This window comes from Pleurodeles waltl, chromosome 2_1 (assembly GCF_031143425.1).
Source record: "Pleurodeles waltl isolate 20211129_DDA chromosome 2_1, aPleWal1.hap1.20221129, whole genome shotgun sequence".
NCBI lineage: Eukaryota > Metazoa > Chordata > Amphibia > Caudata > Salamandridae > Pleurodeles > Pleurodeles waltl.
The window spans coordinates 287977829-288005376 of NC_090438.1; the positions used below are offsets into that span (position 1 = coordinate 287977829).

General features: G+C 41.2%; 1 protein-coding gene and 1 long non-coding RNA gene across 2 annotated transcripts; one reads left to right on the forward strand and one right to left on the reverse strand.

Annotated features, from left to right (window-relative positions):
* Positions 1-5867: 5867 nt before the first annotated feature.
* Positions 5868-11119, reverse strand: LOC138263817 (uncharacterized). Its single transcript, XM_069212492.1, has 2 exons — positions 9231-11119; positions 5868-6263 (listed from the first exon to the last, which is right to left on the reverse strand). The coding sequence occupies exons 1-2, from the start codon at positions 10534-10536 to the stop codon at positions 6232-6234; spliced, it is 1338 nt and encodes a 445-aa protein (XP_069068593.1). The 5' UTR covers positions 10537-11119; the 3' UTR covers positions 5868-6231.
* A 2916-nt stretch (positions 11120-14035) lies between these two features.
* On the forward strand, positions 14036-26806 carry LOC138263833 (uncharacterized). The gene is made up of 5 exons (XR_011199286.1): positions 14036-14144; positions 14834-15069; positions 16056-16176; positions 19674-19862; positions 25219-26806. It is a non-coding gene; the product is annotated as an uncharacterized lncRNA (long non-coding RNA).
* Positions 26807-27548: the final 742 nt, after the last annotated feature.

The following is a 27548-nucleotide window of genomic DNA, read 5'->3' on the forward strand; positions in this document are numbered from 1 at the left end:
AAAGCCTCACAGTAATAAAAATGACTTTTGGAGTTTTTCCTAACTAGGTACGTGCCCGATCTTTTGCTTACATGGCACTCTGCCCTCTGGGCTACCTAGGGCCCACCTTAGAGGTGACATATGTAAGAAAGGGGGTTTCTGGGCTTGCAAGAGGACTTAAATACCAAGTCAGGGTGGCAGTGAGTCTGCACACATAGGCTCTGCAGTGGCAAGCCTGAGACATGTTTACAGAGCTATTTAAGTGGGTAGCACACTCAGTGCTGCAGGCCCACTAGTAGCATTTAATTTACAGGCCCTGGGTATATAGTATACCACTTTACAAGGGACTTACAGATAAATTAAATATACCAATCGTGGATACACCAATGTTACCATGTTTAGGGGAGAAGCACACGCACTTTAGCATTGGTTAGCAGTGGTAAAGAGCTCAGGGTCCTAGAGCCAACAAAACAGGAGGTACAAAGTCTGGAGTAAGGCCACTCTAAGGATGCCAGGTCTAACAGCAAAATAAAGTTATTTTTTTGTAGCAACAAAAGGGTTAACCGAAGTCCCAGCATGTGAGGATAAAGAAGCTCTCCACCCACAGAGAGGAGACACACTGTTGAAGGAAAGCTGAGGCACAGAAAAGGCTGGAGACCAGAGCGCGCCAAGACAAATCTAAGGATTTCGACGTCAGAAGAACCGACCGACTTAAGACATGTCACAGCATAGAGCCAAACAGTTTAGCAGTGACAGAGCTCGCAATATATAAGCAAGGTCAACTGAAGTGAAACAGTGCCCATCCTGCTGCGTCCCAAGCTAATGATGGGCGCGACCAAGGGGCAAAAGGAAAATAAGGAAGGATGGCACTTGCATGTGTATCTGCAGATAAAGAAAAACGTTAATAAATACAACAAACAGTAGCAATAGTATAAAATATCAGGAGACAAAAAGCACAATTCACTAATAATGACATCATTGAGGATAAGCATGATACTTATCTTGACTGCAAGCAGCAAGAAAAGAGGATTGTTTACAATCAAGGTATGTATTATAGGGGTCCTGTGTCCTGACTGGTTATGTGTAGTACTACCATTTGCTTCCCATTGGCTAATTGTTGCTAAGCCTGATGGGAGCTGTAGTTCTTCAATGTTTCTGACAGCTGCTATTTAATAAATGCAAGATTAGAGAAGCATAATAGGAGTCTCCGGTCTTATAATAAAATTATATTGAAATAGAAATTAAAAGATTAATGGCAATAGATCTGTTTTAGGCATACACCTAGAAGATCCAAAATGAAAAACACTGCTTTTTTACATTTTTTAGAAGACTTAATTATGATTTTGCAAACTGCCCTACTGAAAAACCTGCAGTGATTTTGTGTACCTGTGTTATACCAATGTGCTTGAGTTCTCTTGCCTTGGAGGTATCCTGCATCCCTTCCATGCCTGGCACTACAAAGCAAGGGTTCCCAATAAATCTATCTGAGCATCTGAGATATCCGCTGTGGTATCTCTCCCCAAGGGCCTTTGTTGTTATTCTCATAGGAAACCCAGTACCAGTTGGTACAGTTATCTAAAGTTCCTGGTACATGTATGCTACATCAACTGCCTATGTGAAGAAATTGTATAGCAGTGTGGGAAATTTGGGGTAGGCTTAGCATTAAAAAGCTCATCTGCTTGGTGAAGCGAAGTGCTGTCTCATTGAATGGTGATTGTTACAGTTTTGCTAAATATGCTTTAGACGTCAAATGGGCTCAGAGCATTACATTTCTTTTACAGGGACATACCTTTATGTGAAGGTCCTTACAAAATGAGAAGCAGGGCCCCTGTTCTAAAGTGTACTCCTGTACTGTCCCTTGATTTAAAGTCTAGTGCCTAAACTGAGCTGGTCTATTAATATCAAATCTATCATTTAAATCAACAAAACACTGTTTGTTAAAACACTTTCAGAAAATTGCCATTTGCTGATCAGTAGTGAGGTAAATACTGTTGTTCATGACAAACCACATTGTTCATCATCAGGCCTATAAGTGTTACAATTGATTGATGTTAAAATCACCAGTAATTATTTTGCAGCTATCTGTAGACCACTGAGATGTTCGTGTTTACCGAGTCTAAAAGAACTGGTCAACAGTCTGACCCTTAAGTGTCTCAGTTCTTGAACTCGAAATCATGAGCATACCCATGCAGTGGTGGCCCGTCCTTTAGGGCGGAGGGGCCACGCCCCCCCACTTTTTGCCCCTCATGAAGAGTGTTGACAGACACTCTTCATTTTCAGCTCAGACAGCCAGGAGTGATCCATGCGCAATTTGCGCAGACTCATGGCTGCTTGAGCTGAACTTTGCTGGGCTCAGGAGGTCACAGCTCCTATGGGCGTGACCTCCTCAGCTCAGCAAAGGTGCCTCGAGGCCCTCCCCTGGGTGACGAGGAAAGCGTCACCTATTGACACTCGCCCTGGGCGCTTCAGGTTTAAGCCCTGAAGCGCCCAGGGCGAGTGTTAATCAGTGACACTTCGTCACAGAGTGGGGTGGGGTCAGCAGTCTCACTGACACCATCCCACTCTGTGACGAGGCTGGGACTGCTGCCTTCCCTCATTGGCTGACGTCAGGTCAGCCAATGAGGGAAGGCAGCAGCCCCAACTCTCCTGGGACCTGGAGGCTGAAGGTAAGTGTGTGTGTGTGATGTTTTAAATTGAATGTTTGGTGCGCGCGTGCATGTTTGAGTGTTATGGGTGTTGTTAATGGATGTGCGTGTGTGTGTGAAAGAATGAGTGTGCACGATCTTTTAAAATGAATGTTTGGTGCATGTGGGCATGTTTGAATGGTATGAATGTTGTTAATGGATGTGCGTGCGTGCGTGTGTGAAAGAATGAGTGTGTGTGATGTTTTAAAATGAATGTTTGGTGCGTGCATGTTTGAATGGTACGAGTGTTGTTAATGAATGTGCGTGCATGCGTGTCTGTGTGTGAAAGAATGAGTGTGTATGTGTGTGCCCCACCCCACCTCCTCCCTCCTAAAGCTGCCAGCCGCCACTGTGCCCATGCCTTTCAAATTGAAATTTCAGCAACTCTTGGGATGATGAAAGCACGCATTACTGATGTAGTACAACTGGGCAGCATAACAGCCAGTAGAAATAGGCCAGCGATCTAAAACTCCTGCACTGCGTCAGAGGCCACAATCTAAAGTGTCTTTTCTGGGTGAGGTTTTCTAGCTTATCTCTTGTTGTATCACATTTGGGTGGTTTTATTTTGTTGCTTCGAACTTTGGTGTAGGTTGGGCTTAGGATATTTCAGCACTGGGTTTCAGGTTTGGATTTTTTCAAGCCCTTATTTGGAGATGTGGATACTGTAATACTGCACTGTAGAAAAGGGGTCCTAGGCAATCTTGGAAGGCAAAGAAGTATTTATGGAGCACCAAGGGATTCTTTCTTTGGGGTGCGGGTCAGCTGGTGCATCCATTTATTTTTCAGCAGAATTCCAGACCACTGACAGAACCCCTTTCAGCTGGGCCGGGGGGGGAAGCAGGGGCTATTGGGCCAGGGTTGAGGCCTTTTACTCCTGATATCCTGGGGCCCAACCTACTATGGGTCCTGATTCAGTGTGCCAATTACCCCTTCTGCACTTTACTCTTAGGAATAATGTGGTATGAGCAGTCCAAAGCTCCCTCTGTGTTAGGTGGATACAAGAGAGTCAACAAAGGCTCATAATTCAAAATGTGCACAGCAGTAATAAATCATTGTCCAGCAAAATACTAAATTTTATGAAAAACAAAGAGAAGTACTTTATTTATACCACTAACAACACAAAGGAAAAATATGGCATTCACAAACTCTACAATCCCACTGAGGTCGGTGTGCTAGTTTTTCCTTGGCGGCTCCCTGTCCCACTCCTTCACGTCTAGTGATAATTCCCAATTCGCTATTGGCAATGTCCAGGGATTGCCCCACTAGTAGCATGAGTCTCAAGAGTCAACCCTAACTCTATTTTAAAGTCAAAAGTGTTACAGCACACAAGTGCTGCCTAGCCAGCAAGTTCCAACAGGATTGACTGCCCGAATCAAGTCTTAGCCGCACATGCAGGCTCAGAGGGTCCAGAGCACACGCCCCCTCTATGGGTGTCCGAGAGGTAGCAGTTTGTCTAGGTGTGTTCACTGTACAAGGCGCAGGTAGGTGGCCGTGCATCCTCTCTCCCAGCAGGGAGACTAGCAGTCCTGATCACAGGCAAAAGTCTAGCAGAGCTTGCCCTCCTCACACAGCCGATCTGGCTACTTGACAGATTACAATTTCGGGGGTCTCAAGCTCCCCTCCTTAAAGTACATTTCCTGACAGCAAATGTGTTTGAGTCTTTGATGTTTGTGTTGGCGTTCCGATTTTTTTGAAGTGCCCAATGGTTTGCTCACTTGAAAGCAGTCTGTCACAGTAGGAGAGACTCAAAAGGTGATAGCTCACAACACAGGCCATGGGAGGACTACAGTTCACCCCTGGATGTCAGCCACATTGATATGTGCATCAAAGGGTTTGCCCGGGGTCCCAGTCCTACTCTTTATTATTCTTTTATCAACCCCATCTCCTTCCTGAGATGTGTCCAGGCCCTTTTCTTGTGACCTATCACTGAATCTAAGAATGAGAATACCCTTTGGTGTAAGGGGGAAGCCTGGCCCTCCACTCTTCCAGTTTGTGTTCCACGCAGTTTACAGGAATACAGTAATATAGAAATCTGTTTGGGGGGAGGGGGGTGGTTCCTCTACCTTCTGTAGATGTTTCAACATGCAGACCTGGGTCTCTTGAAATGGAACCCAAGGCCCGCCATGTATTGTACCATTTACAGGCACACATACATCCAGTGCATGTATACAGCCTCCAGACTCTGTATCCTTCATTATTGTACCACTCACACACACACCCACACATCCAGCACATATTTAATGTGCACGCACTGAACAGCACTCTATCCTTCATGTATTGTACCCCTCTTAGGCACATGTACATCCAACACATACATTTAACATGCATGCACTGCATAGTGCTACATCCTTTATGTACTGGCCCACTCATAGGCACACTTACATCCAAGCACATGTATTCAACATGCATGTACAGCCAGTACTGCATTATCCTTGTATTGTACCCTTCCCGGGCAAACATACACCCAGCGCAGATACACCACTCATGCTCTGCACAGCACTACACACCAAACCGTTGTAGGCCAAGGGGTGAGTTAGGAACACAGAAGTGGTACTTTAAAACAAGTGAGCCTGTACACGCATTCAGGGCAAGGGTGCACATCCATTACCATACAAAGGACTTTTGCGTCCCAACAATCACAAATGAACATTCTATGTGTTGCATTTTCCAATGGGATTAGGTTGTGGGATGGCTAACTTCTTACCAATTACCATACATGTAAAGCTAACAGTGAGAATAGCCCACAAGCAACTATTTGCCTTTATTCCTCTTACTAGACATCTCTCCACCATTTAACAGACTAATATCAACCTCTACTACATAGAAGGGAGCAACTCAGAATGAGAGGGCTACATCATACTGCATCGCTTAATACCTTCATGAAAGACAACAACCAATGTTTTACCATAACATCTTTTTAATTAAAGCCCTGAGCACTCTTGCAGACATCAGCAAACCAGACTCCTGCTACAACTAAGATGAAACCCAGATCCTCCTGAAAATAGAAAAACCTATTTACATACCCTCCTTGGATCCATATCTTCTAGCAGTAGACCACCTAAAATTAAAACGCATCAAAAACAGTGATCCTCACCTGCAGTAAATGGTCTGACTTCCCTCATTGTTCCAAATAGCGCTGAGAATGTAGATTTTCCTAGTTTATGACGGAAAGTCTTAATTTTATTAAAGACACGGAGGCGAGTATTATGCGTTTCTTTTCTTGCTTTATTTAATGAGCAGCAGTCAAGAAACTACAAATCCCATAAGGCTTAACATCTGTAGCCAATGGGATTAAAAAGATAGTTCAAAACACACAGAACCAATAGTAATTACGATATGGCATTATGACGTCACTTGACTGCAAGCAGCCCTCTTTTCTTGCAAATGAAGTCAGTTAACTGTGAACAAAGGAAATAACAAGCAAAGAATAAACAGAGCCATGAGGAAAGCAAAAACATCAGAGAAAAAGTCCAGGAGCTTGCAGAAGCGAGGGTGGTCCGGCCAAACCGACAGGGATGATCCAAGTCCTGAAGGGAACGAAATGTTTGGATGACCTGACGGGATCTGATTAGGACGTTGTCTGAGTGGTTGAAGCCGGAACTAGAGAAAGGGAGGGAAAACAAAGTTATACAAGAGGTGGGATAATACTCGCCTCCGTGTCTTTAATAAAATTAAGACTTTCCGTCATAAACTAGGAAAATCTACATTTTATGTCAAGACCGGAGGCTCCTATTATGCGAGTTTAAAGCATATTAATCACGTTGAAAGAAGCATTATCAATTGGTTTGCAATAAAACACTTTAAAAGTATTATCATTGGACCAATCCGCAGATTTTAGAATATCCTCCAAACGGGAACCCGCCCAAAAGGCTTTGGAAGCCATAGCCCCCCTAGAGGAATGAGCTCCAAACTTGGAAACATCAATACCAGCCAAGGACATAATCAGTCTTACCCAACGTGCTAGTGTAGCAGAAGAAACAGGGTTATGGGGTTTTCTGAAAGATATGAGAAGTTGGGAGGAGGATGTTCTCAAATCTGCGGTTCTATGCTCATAGACTTTGAGACATTGTCCTACACACAATTTTGGTTGAAGCGGAAAATAGGGATAAAAGACTGATGACAAATTCGTCTTAGTACGTCTTACAACCGAAAACAACACACCCGACGGGGTGAATTGACGGCTGGAGACGTCCAAAGCCTTAACATCTGATAACCGTTTAATAGAAACTAAACATAATAACATTGTTAATTTAGCAGATAAAAGCTTTAATGATAAACTTGAATTATCTGGTAATGCAATCAAATATTTCAAAACAATATTAACATCCCACAAGTGGTTGTATTTTGGTAACGGAGGTTTAGAAAATTTTACTCCCTTCAATAATTTACAGACCAACGGGTGCTCGCCTACTGGTTTCCCGTGAACATGAATATGGTTGGAAGAGATAGCAGATCTGTAAAGATTGATAGTGCGAAATGCTTTTCCTTTGCTAGCTTCCGAGGCTAGAAAATTTACGACAAAAATAACATCTGCTGAAAAGGGATCAATTTGTCTTCCCACACACCAGCAATCCCATAGAGACCAGGCCGCCTTATAGGCTTTTTTGGTGCCTGGGGCCCAGGAGTTTGAGATGTAATGGGAAGCTTCTGCCGAAATGACAGGGGAAGACTGGGGATTCCTGATATTTTCCAAGTGGATAAGGTTAGGATATTGTTCAGAATAAGGGGGTGAGCACGGTGAAGAGGGTCTAGCAGCAGATCCGGAAAGGATGGAATTAGCAAGGGAAAATCTATTGACATTTCTAAAAGAGTGGGGAACCAAATTTGAGATTGCCAAAACGGGACGATAAGAGAGAGAGAGGCGTGTTGACGTCTGGCCTGAGCCAGAACCCTGTTGATCATTATGAAAGGAGGAAAGGCATAGTTGAGGGAAAACGACCAGTCTTGAGAGAAAGCATCTGATGCTAAGGCTAAGGGATCTGGGCGCCAGCTGTAAAATTGGGGAAGTTGTGTGTTGAGTCGGGATGCAAAAAGGTCTATGGAGAAAGGGCCCCATAAGGATTGAATGCTGTGAAACACGGAAGGATGAAGTCTCCAATCGCTGGAGTCTCGAAGGTGACGAGAATGCCAATCCGCCACTGTGTTGAGAGTCCCAGGAAGATACTCTGCATGTACCGAAAGATGGTTTGAGAGGCAAAACTCCCAAAAGCTCTTGGCTAGATCTGCCAAAGGTTTGGATCGTGTGCCCCCAAGATGGTTTATATATCTGACTGCAGATATGTTGTCCATCCTGAGCAGGATTGCACAATGTACTTTGTTCTTTGCAAGACTTCTGATTGCAAAGGAGCCTGCAAGCATCTCTAAACAATTGATGTGCAATTTGGACTCCTCGCTTGACCATGTACCTCCAGTCGAGATGGGTCCACAGCGGGCCCCCCAGCCTTGATGACTTGCATCGGATTCTAACACAAGATCTGGGGCTGATGGAAAAATACTTCTCCCGTTCCAAGCAGCTAAATGGTCTATCCACCATTGAAGCTCCGTGCGAGACTCTATGTCCAAAGGAACGAGATCGGAATACGAAAGCCCCTTTCTCAGGTGTTGAATCTTTAATCTTTGAAGGGCACGATAATGAAGGGGACCCGGAAAGATTGCTTGGATAGAGGAGGAGAGAAGACCTACAACTCGGGCTAGAGTTCGGAGGGAAATGAGGGAATTTCGGAGAATTTGCAGAATTTCTGATTTTATGGATTTTATTTTTGACAATGGTAGAAGAAGGGTCGCTGAACGGGAATTGATTTGAAACCCTAGAAATTCTACGACTTGGGAAGGGATAAGAAGGGATTTTTCTCTGTTTATTATGAAACCCAATTGCTCCAACAGAGAGCAAGTCGATTGCAGGTGGAGTATGAGAGTCTGAGGCGATTGACTTAGTATGAGGATATCGTCTAAATAAATTAATAATCTTATCCCTTGAGCTCTTAGAAAAGCTACCACGGGTTTCATGAGTTTTGTGAAGCACCATGGGGCCGACGATAGACCGAAGGGCAGAGAGGTAAAGTGATACATTTTGTCTAACCATTGGAATTGGAGAAATTTTCTGTATTCTGGATGAACCGGAACGACTAAGTAAGCGTCCCGTAGATCCAATCTGACCATCCAGTCGTTCTGGAGGAGAATATCTCTGAGATGGAGGATTGTTTCCATTTTGAAATGCCGGTATACTACAAACCGGTTGAAATGTTTTAGATTGATGACTGGACGCATCTTTTTGTTTTTCTTTTGAACAAGAAAAATTGGGCTGATAAAACCTGAAGGAAGGGGAAGAGTGGGCGCAATCGCTTGTTTGCGTAACAATGTGTCTACCTCTAGGGAAATTAGATGAACCATTTCTGTAGAAAATTGGGGAGGAGGTTGGAAAAAAGTTTGGACAGGAGTAGAATAAAGTTCTATTTTGTAACCTAGAACTGTGTTTAACACCCAAGCATCTTTTGTTATTGCATGCCAATTTGACAGAAAATGGGAAATACGACCTCCTGTCGGGAAAGAATCGACAAAGAGGCTTACCTGTTGGGTTGGTGGCTCTGGAATGTCTGGTCGACCTGGCACGGTATCCTCTGCCACGTTGGGGGTAGAACTGAGGTCTAAAGTCTTGCTGATATGAGCTGTAATAACCTCTGGAGCCTTGATTGGTGAATCCGCGGCCAGTAAAGCGACCCCTGCCTCTACCGGCCCTGGCAAAAACCCGCTGGTGAAACATTTTTCTCATGGACTGTTGGGCTTTGGTTAACGAGGTGAAAGTAGCAACATATTTGCCGAGGTCCTTGATAAAGGAGTCTCCAAAAAGCTGTCCATCCGATTGGAACTGAGGTTGAACGGTTGCCAATTTGACGAGTTTGGGATCAAGTTTAATAAGTAGACCTTTACGTCTCTCGTGAATAAAGGAAGAATTTGCATTTCCCAAAAGGCAGAAACAACGCTGAGTCCATAAAGATAACTCTTCTGGGTCCAGAAAGGACCCGTCTAGTCTGGCTGATTCCACAAGATCGAAAATTCTAGTAAGAGGTCCAGTAATATCTAAGAGTTTATCTTGGCAAGAGGACCAAGCTTTATCTACGCCCTTGCGCGGGTCCTTGCCTTGTTTGGTGAAGAAAGTCAACATTTGTTCATCAATAGTAGGAGTGATAGTGGCTTTGTTGGAAAGTACGGGACGAGGACATTCAGACTTTAATTTAGACCTGGTTTGTTTGTCTAGTGGAGAAAATAGTTTTTGTGCCACATAACGACCCACATGGTCCGCTGGAAACCACTCCGTGGAATTGGGATGATGAATTTGAGAGGGATCGAACATAGGAAAACCCTCTGAGTCAAAGAGAGAAGGGGTAGCAGAGGTTATTTTTGGTTTCTTTGGAGGAATGGAAAAGGACTCATCATCGTCTTTATCAGATAAATAAGAATCTGAATCTACATCAGGCATATCTTCGTCTGTATCTTGAATAACTGGAGAAATAACCGGGAGAACATTGCGTTCTTTAGATTTTCGTTTTAGAGAAGATTTTGGCGCCATATTGTTATACTCCTTGGCAGGAGCCTTGTGAGGAACCGCGTCCTCTGGCATACGTGAGAAGGACTCACTTTCCATATGCATCCCCATATCTGGCTTCGCTGGTGGACGCGTACTGCATTCCCCCGCAGTCTGGGCCGATTTGGAAATTAAGTTAGAAAGGTTATTCTCCAGATTTTTTGATAATTTTTGTAATGAGGAAGAAACTGCCTGATGGACAGAGCTTCTGATGAAATCACAAAGTTCATGTCTCATGTCTTCCAGTTCAGAGGAAACACTCTGTTCCATAGAGGAATTGCCAGGTTCCATTATGTCTTTAAAGACAGTAAAATATGTAGAAATAAAATAGAATTGAAAAAATTAATTTTGAAAAGTCAGGAGACCAAAAGCGAGAAAAAACTGAGTCTTTTTGAAAGCAGAGGGACTAGAAAGGGTTAATAAAATAACCCTGGTCTAAAAGAAGCCACTAAAGTTGCTCTAGATAATAAAGAAGAATGCCGTTAGAAGCGCTCTGATATACGACGTCTCTGCCTCAGGAGCAAACCGAGTGACGGTTGCTGCCTGAGGCAAAAGAATGTTCGGAATTTTTGAACGCGCGCGCCGTGCGTCTAAAGTAAACAAAGCCGGCGTCAGCTGGAGCGCACGGCTGGAAACCCTCTGAGAGAGGGCCGGAAGAAATGTAAACAGACGGCAGTTGCCGTGAGCTGGAAAGGCATGAAAGGAATGCCTAAAAGCGGCACGCACGCGACGCGTGCTGAAATTCAGAAATAAATTGAGAGCTGACGGGCTCAGCTCCAAACAACAAAAATACAGTTGACGAGTGGTCGGAGTCGGATATAAACATGCGGCAACTTGCCGTCTAACATGACAAAGGCCAAAATACAGTATATTTACAAACCAACAGCATTAAAATATCAGATAATGTATTAACAAGGAGAAAAGAAAATGCGATTTATCTCGACTGCAGCAGCAAGAAAAGAGGGCTGCTTGCAGTCAAGTGACGCCATAATGCCATATCGTAATTACTATTGGTTCTGTGTGTTTTGAACTATCTTTTTAATCCCATTGGCTACAGATGTTAAGCCTTATGGGATTTGTAGTTTCTTGACTGCTGCTCATTAAATAAAGCAAGAAAAGAAACGCATAATAGGAGCCTCCGGTCTTGACATAAAATTTGGAACCGCCTAATCGACTGCCAGCATTGTAAGGAAGATCAATTATCATAGATTCTTATCTCTCTTTAATTCCCCAGACTGACTAAGTTATCTTCCCCTTCCTAGGATCCACCAGTGCATACAGGCTACCTGTGCACTACTGCTGTCCAGTCTAGGCTGCACAAATATAGTATACCTATAGCCCCAGCTTTTCTCCTTAGTTGACTACGGCACTGTGATATGTCTACTGTATCTACAAACTAAGAACCATTTCACTTAAGCACTTACTGACCCCCAAAGGCCAGGCATGTCTTTCACGACCCCCCGCATTGCACACTGAACTATACAATACTATATATCTCAACGGAAGTCTGCACCTGTCTTCTTATAAGGACCTTTACACGATGAGCAGTGCTTCTTCTGCCCATACACTTAAGTAGGGCGTCCTTTTCAGTACAGACCACCAAACACTGGAGCTATCTACCAATCTGTATAAGAAAATTCTTAAATCACTTGGATAGAATTATAAAACTAAAGTCCTACTTGTTCCCTTCGGTTTAAACTCATGGTGCTACAGATGGCGAATTAGAAAACGTCCACATAAAAAAACACCAAAAGGATATTCCCATGATCTGTGGGTGTGTGCTTGCCATTGAATTAACAATACCGGCTAATTCAACCATATCCCAGGTGCTGGAAAAGCTAGAAGTAAGGCACTACTCTATTCATTTACCACTCCACCCAACATTTCGGACATAAGACACAGTGTAACATTCATCGCACCAACCATGTACCCAAGTCAGGCCTGGTATAAATAAAGATGGCGAAGAGCAGCGGTAGAAGCGTACTAAATAGAAACTAAGAACCCTAGTACTAGCAGGAAAGATATTTATTTATTTAACACCTGGAGTCTTTTCATGCTGGGGAAATGGACGTAGGTTTGGCGCGATTCTATAGTTCCAAAATTCTGCTCCTGCAGAATAGTTGAAAGTTGGACCTGTCTGTAGTGCTGCCTTTGTTGGACATCTGTCGACTCTTAAAGTTATTGTCACACAAATGCAGTGATTAACAAACGCCTCAATTTAGTTTCGACGTTTGTTGGTGGGGTCCAAATTTCGTTTTTCTTATTAAAGATACCCAAGTATCCACAATAAATGTTAAATTAGTAGTTTAGTTAAATGGTTTCAACGAACAGTCCTGTATCGCAACTTGAAGAAAGTCCAAAGCGAGAGTAAGAATGTGATGCATTTAACGTTAGGATGACAAAAAAACGAATGCTAATAAGTACAATAAAGAAATCAAACATGGTTTGGAATGTAAGATTCAATACGAAATGTTGTCTTTCGTTGGTCAGCTTTAGCGGTCGTTTTTAAACGAACATAACGTCAAAAATGGTCGCTGGTAAACAAAGTAGCGTTTCCTGCGAGTTTTGAGTCTAGTAGTGAAATGCAATCATTCCTATTAACAAAAACGAATTAAACAAAAACTTTCTCTACAACAATAATTCGGGTGACTCGTAACAAGCCGCGGTATTACGAACGTCAATTTCGGACAGAAAGTGCGTGTCTAGATGTAGTACACACTCTCACACGTGTACATGGCTATGCTATTTTTGTGCGTAAACAACCTCGCAACATGGCGCCGACTAGAACCACAACAGCCTTTACACTAAGGGAACAGAGCAAGCGAACAGAGAAGATCTAATGACATCGCGTTAATATACTCACACCATCCTGGTGCAAATAGTAATTGAACAACACAAAGAATCTGAAAACCGCCGGTTACTCTCCACTTCCTCCATAGTTTAACGCACGTTAGATATGACAAAACACGCATTCAGACTCGGAAATAAATATAAACAGAATTCTCTCAGTTAACTCTAAATTCACCGTCGCAATGTCATCAAAACAAGTGCTTTTCACTGTAGTATAACTGCCGGTGTTCCCAAGTTCCCCTCCCCCTCGGTCTTGTTTTTCACTTTCGCGGCTCCGCCCTCAATTGGAATCGGACGTTACTTCGAGGACGCGCGCCTTGTCTGTAGGGCATGAGCGTTCCCTAAAAAAAGAAAAAAAAATATCTAATAAAACGCCCAGTTTGAGGACGAGCTTGTGGGTGGGGCGGGGACTTTGTCAGTCAGGCAAAACGCATCGAAGAGCACCTTAAGAGAGAGCCGGGGAAGCAGCGACTAAAGTAATGACATTTGACTGGCATTGGCATGGCCGGCGCTTCGAGACACGGCTCAGGCCGTTGTTGTTGCAGTGGGAAAGTGGAACGCCATTGATTATTGAGGCGGACACGCACCTACTTCTATTAAGTGTACCAAGAAAGCAAGTGTAACATGTAAGCATTCGTTAGTCAACTGAGCACCAGAATGAAGTGGTTCATTCCTAATGAGAAGCTTATCTAGGGAATACAATATAATCGGATTAATTAGTAAAACGCAGCACTTGTGCCCTTTCACAAAAACGTACACCGGGCAGTTCCTAGTAGTGAACCCCAAGCATTCGCCTTTCGAAGATGGTACCTAAGTAGTTACGGAAGACTCTAATATTTGTCCTTTGTCCATGTTAATTTTTCGCTCGCGCTCATGCGCGCGCCCCTCCGCTAGACTCGGAAGCGCGCGTTAGTCCTTTCCCCTTTCAGACTTTTTTTTTTTTTTTATAACTCCGAGCCGCAGATGTCCCAGAAGCCATTGCAAAAGCCCTACAATGAAATTTAAGAAGTTTTTTCGGTTTCGGCGCCATTTTCGATTGGACGGAGTAGGTAAGGAGGGAATTTTTCTGGAATTATTTGCTCGAATTTTTATCCCCCTGTGCCCGTGGTCGCCGCCGCTCGAAAAATACGGGAAAAAATCGTAAAAAATTCGTACTTCCTGTCCACGCGTTCTGCGAGTGTCCGGGGCCCTTGGGTTTACCAGGCAGCCCAGCAGAGAGGCGCGGCTGAGCGGAAAAAAAGGAGTGGGGGCCAGGATAAAAAAAAAAACACGGTCAAAAACCTACTCTCGCCCATTTTTAAGTGTTAGCAATTGGAAAATTCGGAGTAGCGCAAGGAAAAAAAATGTTTGAATCGTTAACGGCTACCGACTGTTGTTCTTTACAGGATATACATACAGAAACAAATTTAAAGGGGGGGAAAAAGAGGAACAAAAGACTTATTATTTCTGAAACAAGTATTCCAGAACAGAGAAGGGTATCTTGAGGATAATCTGCTCGCGTAAACAACCCTGATAGCGAACTGCGGAAGTTTGCTCTATTAACAATCTGGTGTGTGCTAAATTAACATTAAATTTGTTTGTTCTAACTTTCTTTCGTCAAGATTATGATGGACTCGTTTTGGAAAAAAAAAGTTATCCTTATAATAAAGCGTGATAATGTAAAGAATATTTGTGATGCTTTTTATTTGAGTTGAGACACCCGTTCGGAATGGTTATGTTTTTTAACTGCGCCCCACAGATGAACGGCGACGGAGCCGGGAGGAGTAGTGACGCAGCCCACCAGTGACAAGTTTGCAACTTATTGTTTGCAGTGGTGGAGTTACAGCGCAGGCTCCGCCGACTTCAAAACTGCACCTTTCAGCCTGTACCGTTAGAATTGGAGTGGCAAAAAAAAGTATTGAGTGTTAAAAAATATGCTCAGTTTATTGGGGCGGTGTTTCTTTCGCGATGCGCAGTTAACGGAGGGGTACGAAGGTGAGACGTAAACAAGAAATGCCAACTAACAATATGCAAAAGTTAAACCTTTTAACGTTTTTCGTTCCATATCGACGTAAAAGAAACTCGTGAACGAGTATTCTGAGATGTTGGGAGGGTTACTAACCTGTTGTTCAAAATACTTTATACTTGTCTTACTGTTTCTTCACGCTTTTTGTCGTGAAACTAAACATTACATTCGTTTAGTAGCGGAACGGTGTTACATTATGTTTTGTACTTTTTACATTTTGACTTTCTTTGCAGTAGGTACTGCCAGTTACCATTTTAACCAAGGTTTATTGTAGGGATGTTTATACCAGATTGTGTTAAACTTAAGTTTTGAACAAACAACCATGTTTTAAAACCGAGTAATTGGTTTGAAGAGCGATATAATGTTTATCAGTGTTCCTGCTTTGAGCGCTACAGTATCTTCATTGTTTTGATGCATGGTCTGTATATTGGCGAGTTGTGTATCTCCATGTTTTATTGTTGGGGGGTGGGGTGGGCCGTTATAGGATTCATAAGTTTTTACAGACTGTCTAATAAATCACTTACGCTTGAACTTGTTACAACGAATCTTGTATAACCAGGGTGCAGACAGCCATAACACAGAGCCCTTTGCCATTATAATGGTTATTTTTCCATACTGCGAGGTATCCTCTCGGGACAGTTAAGATCTGTTTGCTTTATGCAAAACCGTGTTGCCCGAATGTTTGTTTGGCTGTTTCTTTGAAGAGCTGTGTGTGTGTGTGTATTTTTTCTTCCATGCTAGTTGCACACCTTTGTTGAAGTGTGCTGACGGTGTGGCTAGGCGTTTGTAATTTGGTATAGTGATGCTCGTAAAATGCGCTCGGTCTATGGATAGCGTTTAAGTTAGTTAAAAAGGTGTACCCCTCCCCTTCTGAACGTTCGATTCCTCACGCCTAATGCTTTTTATTCGTTTATACCACACTTGTATGTTTTAATGATAATATGTCCCCTCCTAGGATGCAACACCGACGCCTTATAATTTCTTTGGAACCTCCAGTGGACGTTTGCATAGACGTTCTGAACCTGCACGTCAAGAGAAAGATGCTTCCCAAGATGTGTATTGATGTCTATTGCATGGTTTGTAACGGTTTGTATACTAAGCTTGTGTGACAAGAGTTCTCCCTTTAGTACACTGGATTCAGCTGTGAGGTTGACAAAGTAGTGACTCCTTGTCCAAGTGTGAAATAAAAAATAAAATAAAGTTTGCTCCTGTGACCTCTGGCTTCAAAATGCACTTCTCGAACTGCTAGAATTGTCTCAAGTGTTATGTAACTTACACTTCAGTCTTGTACACACACTGCCCACTTAAGAGTATTCTGCAGCTCCAAGCAGTCACTCCAGGCTGAACAAATGGGTCTTAATTTTTAAAGTTTTTGAAGCGCATCATAGTGTGTCCCGTATGTGTGTTTTTTTTTGTTGTTTTTTTTTTTAACTTCGTTTTAGTAGTTAATGGGAACAGTCACAGGTAGATAAGTATTTTCTTGGGAACTTCCTCCTATCCCCTTTTATATAGGTCCCGCCTAAAACAGTGCTCACATTGGTGGCTATATTGTAACTCATTTGCTCGCTTCTTATTCGTTATCTTCTGTGGACTTTGTTATACAACATGAAAAAGACACATGGGCATACCCAGTAGGTCTCTGAGGTGAGACCTATTGGCTTTGTCAGTGCTTGCTGGCCTTCCAAAAAGGGCATGAGTCAAATCATTATTTTCCAGCTCTAGCGTTGCTCCTTAGACTCCCAATTCCTGAGGGATGGCAGTCCTTCATATTATTTGGGAGGGCGACGCTTAAAATCGTTAACAGCCTCTTACGATTTGACTTATTTTTGCGTTTTAATGGCCAGGTTAAGGAGCGTGCCCCTCTGTCGTCCAACACCCTTCCCACTTTCCTTTTTGTTTGGCAGAATTTTTGCCAGAATAACTACTCTTGTTGATTGCCAGTGTCTAGTTTGGTAGAATATACTTCGCATATGTGTGGTGAGGTAATAACTTTTCTTTTACAATCTCTACGTTATTGCAGTTGGAATGCGGCTCAACATGGAAGCCCTTTCTTTTCCTGTAGTTAAAGTACATTCGTTTTATTAGCCCAGCGATAGTGGAAACTAATATGAAACCCCTGTGTCCATGTAGATACTACAGTCACATTCCTACTGTTGTGTACCATCTGCAAAAGACGTTTAGTGGTGCATTTCTGTTAAAGGGTAAGTGTAATAGGGTATGAGAATTAATAATTCTTGCATTAAAGTATCAGCGTGCACAAAAAATGCTGTATTATCATTGTTTTGTATTCCTGATATGAAATTTGGGGGGCGGGAGGAGGAGGGGGGGCGTGTTTGAAGCGCACTGTTTCTCCAAGATGGACAGATTCCCGGTATGCTATCCCAAGCAGAGAACTTGCTGCCTTTCGGTGAAGAGCAAGGTTTTGAGTTTCTAACAAAATGAGAACTCAGACGAAATCGGGCGTAATTTGCAAGGAATAGTCACAATTCGCATATCGACATATGAATATCAATCATTCCTGCTGTAAATTAATTTTTTTTTTTAGTGTAATGCATGATAAAATCCTACTGTTTGCACTGTATTTCTTGTGAAGAAATTATTTGTGGTTGTTGCTTTTTTACATTCTTCCCATAAAAGTATTCTTTTCAGAACTTGCCCTTGATTACATTCAGCATCTCATTCATTAATTTGTTCATTTGTGTATAGTTTTTATTTCAACTTCCCACCCACTTTCTTTATTAGTGTTTTATTTTAGCTGGGTGTGCCAAATACACTTTTTTTTTTTTTTTCTTTGCTACTGACAGCCCATCTATTTAAAAATATATTTTTCCTATTGGTAGCGTTTTTTGGTGATTGCTCCATTGAAAACAGGTCAATAAAAAATACTGAGACTAAGATGAAGAAAAATATGAGGTTTAAGGGAGAAAACGGTCTTCCATAAAACAGCAAGTCTAACCTTAATATATATAGTAGGAACAGATACACGAAAAATAGCCAGATATTAACAAACCCACCATCCTAGTCGTGCTGGCACATATTGGACACAGGTGAGAGAAAGGGTGTCTACTTGGGGAAAGATCAGAAGAAATGTGCATTTGGCCTTTAAAGTCTTCAAAATATCCAGTTACAGCATCACTTTTAATGGTATAAAGAGCGTTGCATAGCTGCCTGGTTAGTCAAATAGTTCATCAAAGATATACCTTTTGGCTCGTGTCTCGTAATCTAACACTACAATTAAAACCCTAGAAATAAAAACGTGTACATGAATTTGTACGACTAAGAGAAACATTTCCTGGTGAAGAATACCAGTGGAGCTAACCTCCTTATCTGTGTAGGTTATCAGATTTAAATAAACCAACCCAACCGTTCTGAAGACAGCTACTCAACCTGGCAGTTCGGGCTGGGCTGCTATATTCAAGCACGACCAAGACCGGGTTGAATTTGATTCGCCTGTGAAGTAGCACAGTGTGTGGAAAAATGACGAACAGCGGTGCTGCTTAAAACATTGTCAATAAGTGTTCCACTAGCCACATTTGTGTTTTTATAAAGTTCCACTGGAGCGAAATTCATCCATATTGTGCATGTCAGTTACCGGATTCAGAGTAGCGACGCATCCTTCCCCAAGTCAACTCAAGCACAGGGCCACATCATGTGAAAGAGTCCGTGTATGCTTGTCGCATCCCCATCAGATATTATGAGCAGGGACTCCTTTCCTACGGTTCTAAATGAGAACTTGCATACATTAGTTCCTGGAAATGTTTGTTACTTCAGGGGAAAATTGAAATAATGGATGTTTTAAGAAGTTGAAATGAAGAATGGGTACCCAGTCAGAGATACAGATGTGGCCTTAACTCTTCAGGCTAGGCATTACGAGTTCTGGTCTTAAAATAGATCGGGCTTTCTCAGATACCCGACTTTCACATTCGTAGTTTGCTAAATTAAGTTCTCTCATCTCGTGCATCCATACATTTACTCTTCTTTCAGGAATTTCAAGGCATTTACTTAGTGGTGTACATCAGTACAAGATGTGAATTTGTCCCTAGACGGTGTAGGCCTTTACTCCAAATTATCCTAACCTGCTTTTATGTCTTCCAAACCATTAGAAGGAAGCTCTACTTTTAAATACACTTGAACTACGTTGTTTGCAGTCAAGTGTATTTGTTGATGGGGGTGTGTGGTTTAATAGCCTTGGATTCATGATTTGGTGCATCTTTCGAAGCTTGACTGAACACATACGGTATTCAACACCTAACATAGAAGCAGGTTTGTATTCAACGAGAAATAAATGAGGAAAAATTCACCCTCAATGTTATGAAGATAAGTGTTGGCCATTTGTATTTATCTGTTTAAGCAGTGTTAACATAACTAAATGTATCCTAGTAAGTGACTGCAAAGTAATGTAAAAATGTAACCACTAATTGTGAAGTCATATTTATGCTCAATTGGTCACTTTACTGTCACCTTTTATTTCAGTCATAATGGTTTATTGCTCCTTTATTCCTTGAAATCTCATACTTGAAGCTAGACAGTGCATGTTTTGTCTTATGACTGCTGTTTATTTCTGTTATTCAAGGTAGATGACTCGAACTTTCAACCAAGAACACCTTTCAGACTGTCCAAAAAACGAAAAAACGTCTGATTGAAAATCTGTCCGAAGGATTCACCTTTAGAATGCTCGCTCTCTCTCTGAGAATAAGACAATCTTCTAACAGTGCTTCTGAAAAACGTTCACTCTGATACATTCCTGTGTAGTTGCAATCAGGTATTTAGCCATTCAGTGTCTGTATATGTGCTTATTACATTTCATTAGAAAAGTTAACCTCTGCTGGATGGATGACTCTTTACATTCATAAAGGGTAAAGATAGTGCAAAGGCTGTGTCTTTTTTTTTTTTGTTTTTTTTTTTGTTACAACAAATGTTGTTCTACTGGTTAGAAAAAAAACTTGCCACTAGATCTCCTTGCACCCCAACATCTCGGCTTGTTTGGCTAAGGCAGGTGCATAAGGTGGGTTGAAACCCATAACATAATTATTGTGTCTTTACACATGTTCGGGAATCACCCTAAAAGTACACATTGTTTAGTTCTATAGTGTAGAAAGGCAAGAACATTGCTCACCCTTTTCTGCATAACACCAAGATAAAAATTGGGTGTGGAAAATCGGCTCGTAACTTGGAATGGTGAGGGTGTCACCCATTAGTGTGAATTTGCTTTTGCACAATTATGCAATATTTGGCAAAATTACACAAATGCAAATCCGCCTTTTTGGGCAAAATGCATCCTTGCGTTAGTTTTTGGCACGAGGACACATTCTGTGCTAAATAAGACGCAAAACAAATCACCGTGGACAGCCACTCACTTTCTGTTGTTCCTGAGCATTTGAAGTACATCTTTACAGTGAATAGTGCAAAACTACACGATGTGGTGTAATGGCCGAGTTGCTAGGATAGTCTCGGGGGTCACATGCTGTCCCTGCAGATTTCAGCAAAATAGCATTTCTCACAATTCCGGTTTTCTGAGAGAGACGAATGAAAACGGAGAGGAACGTTTTTGTGTGTTCCTAGATAGCAGCTATTATTGGAAAGCATGATAAAGAATTTCAAAGTTGCATTTATTTCCTTAGTGCCTCGTTTTTTGTTCTTTGTTGATGGGCGCTGTCAGTCATACTGTACTCCTCGGTTTACTGTAGTCAAATTGTAGTCCTATTTTCTGAAATGTCCTGGCTTTGGGTTTTCAAAATCTAATCTCTGTAGTAATGGCAGAATTTCATAGATTTAGCATAACAACCATAACACGAAATTCAGTTTTGTGAATTATGCCGGCGTAATTTTAATTTACTCCGGGGATAGTAATTAACCCATAACTTTATATGGCTACAAAAATGGTAGTAAGTCGGGTGCCACGAGGAGCATTACAGAGCCCATCCTAAGCCACAAGTTTGTTGGTGTTGTCACCGAAAGGCAGAACAAGAAGGGATTGACCATGTGATTCTGAGATCGGCCGCATTTAAACACTTTAAAATGGATGAACTACTGTAGGATGCAACTGATAATGAGCGCAGCCAAGTAAGTATCTTAAGCGAATACATTTGGCGAGCTAGCACACTGGGGGTGAAGATTTTGACCCTGTTTTAGATTTGAAACCAATTGTCTGTTACTTTGGGAAAGGCTTGTCCAGCTGAAAGACTTGGGTTCTGTTTGTGTACTTGGTTTGTGATTTACTACTCGAGACACAGCCTGACCTCCACATCTTTAAAAGAATAATGGTGGGTTATTGCATCAGATCGAAAAGCCAAATTGCTGATGTTTTGTGCAACACAGATGCTAGGAAGAGATGCAAAGTTTTAAGTAACTTTTGGAAGGAGTACGGTAGAACAAAAGGTTTTAGAACACTGGATTTTTAGATGTCAGTAAGAACTATGCAGAATTCATAGTAATTGAGGAAACGACTTTCCAAGAGACAGAAAACTTTGTAACCCTACTAAAAAGGGCCAGTGGCAGCTAAGGAACGTAATGATGATGCAAGGACATTAGTGCAGCAGCAGACTTTATTACCTCAACCTTGTTTTTGCTTCTCACCCTTATTCAAAGCTGTTGCCCTAAGTACATTTACTATTATGTAGCCTGATCTTAATTTGCACATCTGACCTAAGCTGAATGAAAAACTAAATACATTAGAATTGATTTTCCTATAAAGGCCTAATTATTTTTTTCAGTTAAACACAGTTTAGTTAGTTTAGATCAAAGTATGTTATGTGTATATTGGGCCCTAGATGGTGGTGAATTATTGCCTGGTGTGCTATTTGATGAAGCCTAGGGTCTGTGGTGTCCGTTGTCTGTCTGTGTGTGTGCTTATCTGATCCGGAAAATTGGTCTTTTTGCTTGGGCTGCACTAGGTAGGTTTGTTCGGTTATGGAATGATTGCCATATGATATTCCTTTTAGATGTTGTGATTAGGGCTGAAAGTTATCCAACAATTTAGTGTAACGTCTTTCCGTGAAAAACAAGCCCTTCCAAGGGTTAAGCAGTTAGGGTAAGAAGTAAATTTAGGCCTGGGCATTGACAAGGTAATTGGAGAAAATGAGACATTAGTATGGGGTCCAAACAATACAGGATCTGGGAATTAACTATATGGACGCAACAGGACAGACTGAAGGACCAGGGACTACATTTACAGACGTACACTGTATTCACTACGTTTCTGTAAGTCTAACGCATGCTCCCATTTTTCTTGGAGAAATGGTGCAGCTGGTGCGGAGGGGTGAATTGCAGGATACAGTTATATGTATACTGCAACTTGGAAGTTTTAAAGGGCATGCCTTTTTATGAGTAAGTAACTGTTTAATCTGTTTGTTGCCTGGTTAAGACTATCACACTTGTAGACGTCTATTATATATTCATAACATTTTACCAAAAGTTACTTCTGAATGATAAGATCATGTGACTCCGTGTGGATGGTAGCTACCTTTTCGAGCTACTGATAATCACATTCATGTGAATAAACAATAACATACATAGCTACTTGTCATAGGGTATGTGTGGCACACTCGCTCATTGGTGCATTTACCCAATAGCACCCACCGTGCTGGGACTTAAGAGCACATACTTGAGATGTAAAACTACAAGTTCTGGAATGCAAAACCCTACTGATTGAAAGACCAGGAATGGTCATGGATGTACCAAGACTAGAAGCCACTGAGCATCGATGTCCTATATATATATTTTTTAAATCTCTTTTAACCAGCACTTCAAAATAAATTGATTCCTTCGCCTTAGGTGCAATCTAAGAATTTTGCATCAATAGCAAAAAAGGCAACACTTGCTAGTCTAGATTAGCTATACGTTGGTAGGAATGTCGACCAAAAATGCATGGGAGTCTTTACTAATGAAGGTAGTTTGTAAGCAGTTGTAATGATTACGTCCCAAATGTGTACGTTTAAAAAGGAGAATCAGCTTAAAAGATAATCGTGTAACTATATGCCTCTGGTGTGTATCCCAAATAACTGTCACGTCAAAGTGGTTACCTGGTTGATGTCTTGATGGTGGGCTCGTTTTGTAGCAAATCTTGGAGAAATATTTGCAAGGTTCTTATGGTTACTGCCACAACTGTAAATATTGCATTTCAGTGCTAAATGCTGGTAGTGGCTGCTCGTTGTTTAGCTATTATTATTATAATAATTATATTGCCTCAGGTGAGGCACAAGATTATTTCCTATATTGACATGTGCTAAACGCCATCTTGGAGGTTGTAGCTGTGATGTTAATCGTAATTTTAAATTACATGTTATTAGGCAGGTGCCTCCCTTAGTGCAGGCTTGAAATGAGAATTCTGACTGACATGAGAGAGGCTAGTGGCTGCTAAGTGACTTGTGATATCCTTTAGGAGATGAAACTTGGTAATACCAGCATGTCCGAGTAGTCCTTAAACCACGCTGTGACCTTAATCAAGATTGAGGATTGAGAGGAGGGTTGGCAACCTATTTTTGGCTGCATATTCAGCTGACACAAAAATGCTTCACATTGTAATAGTTAAGGTTGTATGTGAATTGAGGAAATAGTGCCATTGATTGGTATTTACCTTGCCGATTACTTAAAAGGGACTGGTTTGTTCTGTTTTTTTAATGGTCTGGCTTGACAGTGCAGCTTTCGCCAGACAATTACGTATCACCAGGAGAGGGGATTTGGCTCTACCCTCATGTTGGGGGGCCAGGAGTGCATGGTTTGAGCAGAAACTGTGCACTTCACATATATATGATCATTTTATTTATCCTTCTTCCTGTTTAGGGGGACACACTCGTGCCATTGCAATGTTATTAAAGATTTTTCCGTAACTGAATAATTTAAGGTGTTTCTCTCTGGCAGCAGCACAGCTAAGAGGAGGGCAGTCATTACCGAACGTGGATTTTTAAGTCTGTTTTGGCAGTGCATTCATAACCATACATATTGACATTGCCAATGCTTGTTTTAAATGGTGCGGTAAATATCAGTGCCCAGCGCCCTGGATGGTTATGCCTGCAACAAGCTGGAATGTGATTGGAAAACAAATGATGGCTTAGACCTCCAGACTGTAAGCAACATGGGTGAAGGAGATGGTAATGGGGTCTATTTCGTGACGTTTAGAACAAACCCTGCCACGGGTTAAGCAGTTACAGTAAGAAATACATTTAGGCCTGGGCATTGACAAGGCAATTGCAGAAAATGATACAGTAGTGTGGGGTCAAAAGATTGCAAGATTTGGGAATTAACTATATGGAAGTAACAGGGCAGACTGAAGGACCAGGGACTACATTTACAGACACACAGTGCGTATTCAGCTACGTTTCCGTAAGTCTAATGCATGCTCCTATTTTTCTTGGAGAAATGGTGCATCTGGGGCGGTTTTGTGTTCGGCTGTTGTCTCTGAATCTAATGTTTATACATTACGTTCCTGAATCACATTTTTAATTTCAAAACAAAATAATGATCAGAAAAATAATTTATCAATAGCATTTACATGTTAGTGACAATTGAGTAAGGACGACTATAAAAGTCGATAGTATGCATTTTGTTCCGTGTTGGTACTAATTCTGTAGCAGTACTCGTATGGTACCAATGGAAAAAAATACCTTGTATGAAGCAAAGGTTTTTTTTGTTGTTGTTGCACTGGCTGCCGCCATCCTTTAATTAGTTAAACCATCAAAATAGAGCTTCAGGGTAATGCAAGGTATTTGGTCGACGTAGAACTCTCTGGGTACAACCGCCAATGTAAATTGTTGAAGGCTAAAACTAAGCTGTTCGAACGCCTAACATATTTGTTTAGGAAGATGGGCTGTGTGGTGGAGTTGCTACCAAAATGGTGAGCATGTGGCATTGTTTCCATTTAGTTTTGTTACTTGCTGTGCTAGCTGCAAGTGTAAATATTACAGCTTTCTTTCATATTAGCAGTATTTTCACTGAGCTCTAATTGAGCCCAGCTCTTATTTATGCAACTTAACCTTTGATACTCCAGATCCAAGCTACCCATTTTCCATCGTGAACTTGCTGTTAGTGTGCTCGTTCCTTTACAAATGTAAACACGTGTTTATTCTTATTTTTTTTTACTCTGCAATGGTTTTCCATAACATCTTTCGTTTCTTCTGTAGGATGCCATTTTGACACTGTTTGCAGGAGTACTGAAGTGAAGGCTGGATTTCGGTCATCTCCTGACTTTTCTGTACAAAGACCTGTAAATATCAACTTTCAGTGTGTTTGAGAAATGGATATGACTAATTAGTTTGCTGACTGCCATTTTTAATTATCCATTGTGTGTTTTAAATAGTTTTGGTGGGTAGGTTGTGAATGTTTAACGTTTATTAACAGATTTATGCTTAACTCCTGTTAACTTAGTTGTAATTGAGTGATGAACATCATTTTAATTGTTCCGATTTTCACTCCTTGTTTTTGACCATCTGTTTGTTTTCTGGTGTAGGTTTGTTTTAACTTAAATAAAAGAGCTAGTATATGTATGTGCATTTGATGACCTTAGATGAGATGTAGCAGCACATCATGGTTTGTAGGGACATGAAGATACAGACCATTCTGAGCTGCCTCGTTTCTTCAAGGATTTGCCCAGCATCTGGTTTTATGGATGTTACATGAGCTTTTTACCTTTAACCGGTTGTGTACCTGAAATAAATAATGGCAGTCAGTTTAAAATTGTAACAAATGTCTCTCTCAAACTTTCAACTAGAAGCTGTTTACTGCTCTGCCCTATTTACCACTGACATCAAAGTTTTCCATTTTGTTTGTCCTTCATTGTTTTCCAATTGGAAACAGTACAGAAGTCATGTTATCAGCAAGGCTCTAGCAGCACGTAAATACTGGAGTACAGAACTGCTTTAATGCTCTCCAGTATTACATTGCTGCTGCAGTGACGCTGTATTATACTGCTTGGAACTTTAGCGGAATAAGACCACGCAGCACAAGCATGTCATGTTCTGACATGGGGGGTTCCACTGACATTTCCTTTCCCGATATTTGTGGCCACATTATTAGCTCAAAAGCATGGTGATAAGTGTATTTAATAGATATATATTTTCATTGGTGTCCCTATTTTTAATTTTTTTTATTTTTAGGGTTGATGCTAGGTCCAACCTAATTTTGCCTTCATTTATAGTTTCCACAGACCATTTGAAATAGAAATGCCAGTTTGAAGGGACTATGCATGATTCTCTTTAGTATGTGTACTGTTGTAACCTGTTTTTGTTTTGTAAAAACGGGTTATTTACTGTTCTATTTATTACATTATTAAAGTATTTGGAGATTAGATCAGATCACTGTTGTCCAACTTATGATGTTCTGTAGAAAGATGTGCAAAAAGTACCTCTAGGCAAGTTTTTAAAAGGATTTGTCTAGTCTAGAGCATCTAAATAACGATCTTGTAGTAGCTGAATCCCCGCTATTAAGAGACCGAGAATAATTTGGAAGGCGTAATTTTTAATGTGCATGCTTGGATATTGAATGCTAACTTACCTTGATCAACCTAAACGTGGTTATTAAAATAGATAATCCATGGTTGATAACTCAGTGTTTGTTTTTGCAATTATTTTTTTTGAAGTTTGCTATAAAAAATAGTTACATTTGTCATTGTGCCGATTGTCTCATGACAGACATGGACTGTAACTTGTCAAGTTGAATTTAAACTAATTCCAGTAGTAAGTTTACCAACAATAAAAAGGTAACCTAAAAATACTGCAGTGAATGAGTTATTTTTTTGCCGCTTTTCCATCAATAAATTATTTCACAGCATACTAAAAACATACAAAGTTCGCAGTTCCAACATGTCTTTATAGGGTTTTCTCGTATATCTGGAAAACTTTTAAAATGTTTATATTGTTGTTGCATTTATATAGTGCTTTACTACCCCTGATGAGGCGTTGAAGTGCTTTATGTGGGCAGCACGCTGGTTTGGAACCCAAGGTTAGTGGTTAGTCCTGTGTTACTGGTGACTGTTCGCTATTGGGAGTCGTCTTGTGCACACAAATAAACCATTCTATGCAGTCTGTTTCTTTATGGTGGACTAATTATTAGGGGATAGTTGTGGTCACCATTTGGGGATATGTAAGCTCATGCACGTGGGTGATGGGATTGATCGATGAGTCGGAGGAGATTAGGCATAGGTAGGACTTTCAGAGGCAGGAGGATAGGTTATGATGGTGTAAATGAGTTGGATCCGAGGGTTGAATTTTGTGTTGTGTGCGTGGGAAGGGGGTGTTTAAATAACAGTATTAAATAGTGAAAACACCATAATAAAACAGTAGCACATAGTTGCTTGTTACAAGTTCTTGGAATTGTATACATCTCATTATCCCCTATATTGCCACAAGTTTCAAATTAATTTCCAATCAAAGGGCAGCAATTCTTTTCATTACACATTTGTCTTCGAAAGTGCTTAATGGTTTAAAAGGAAAACATTTGTCTGTTTTTCAACCAT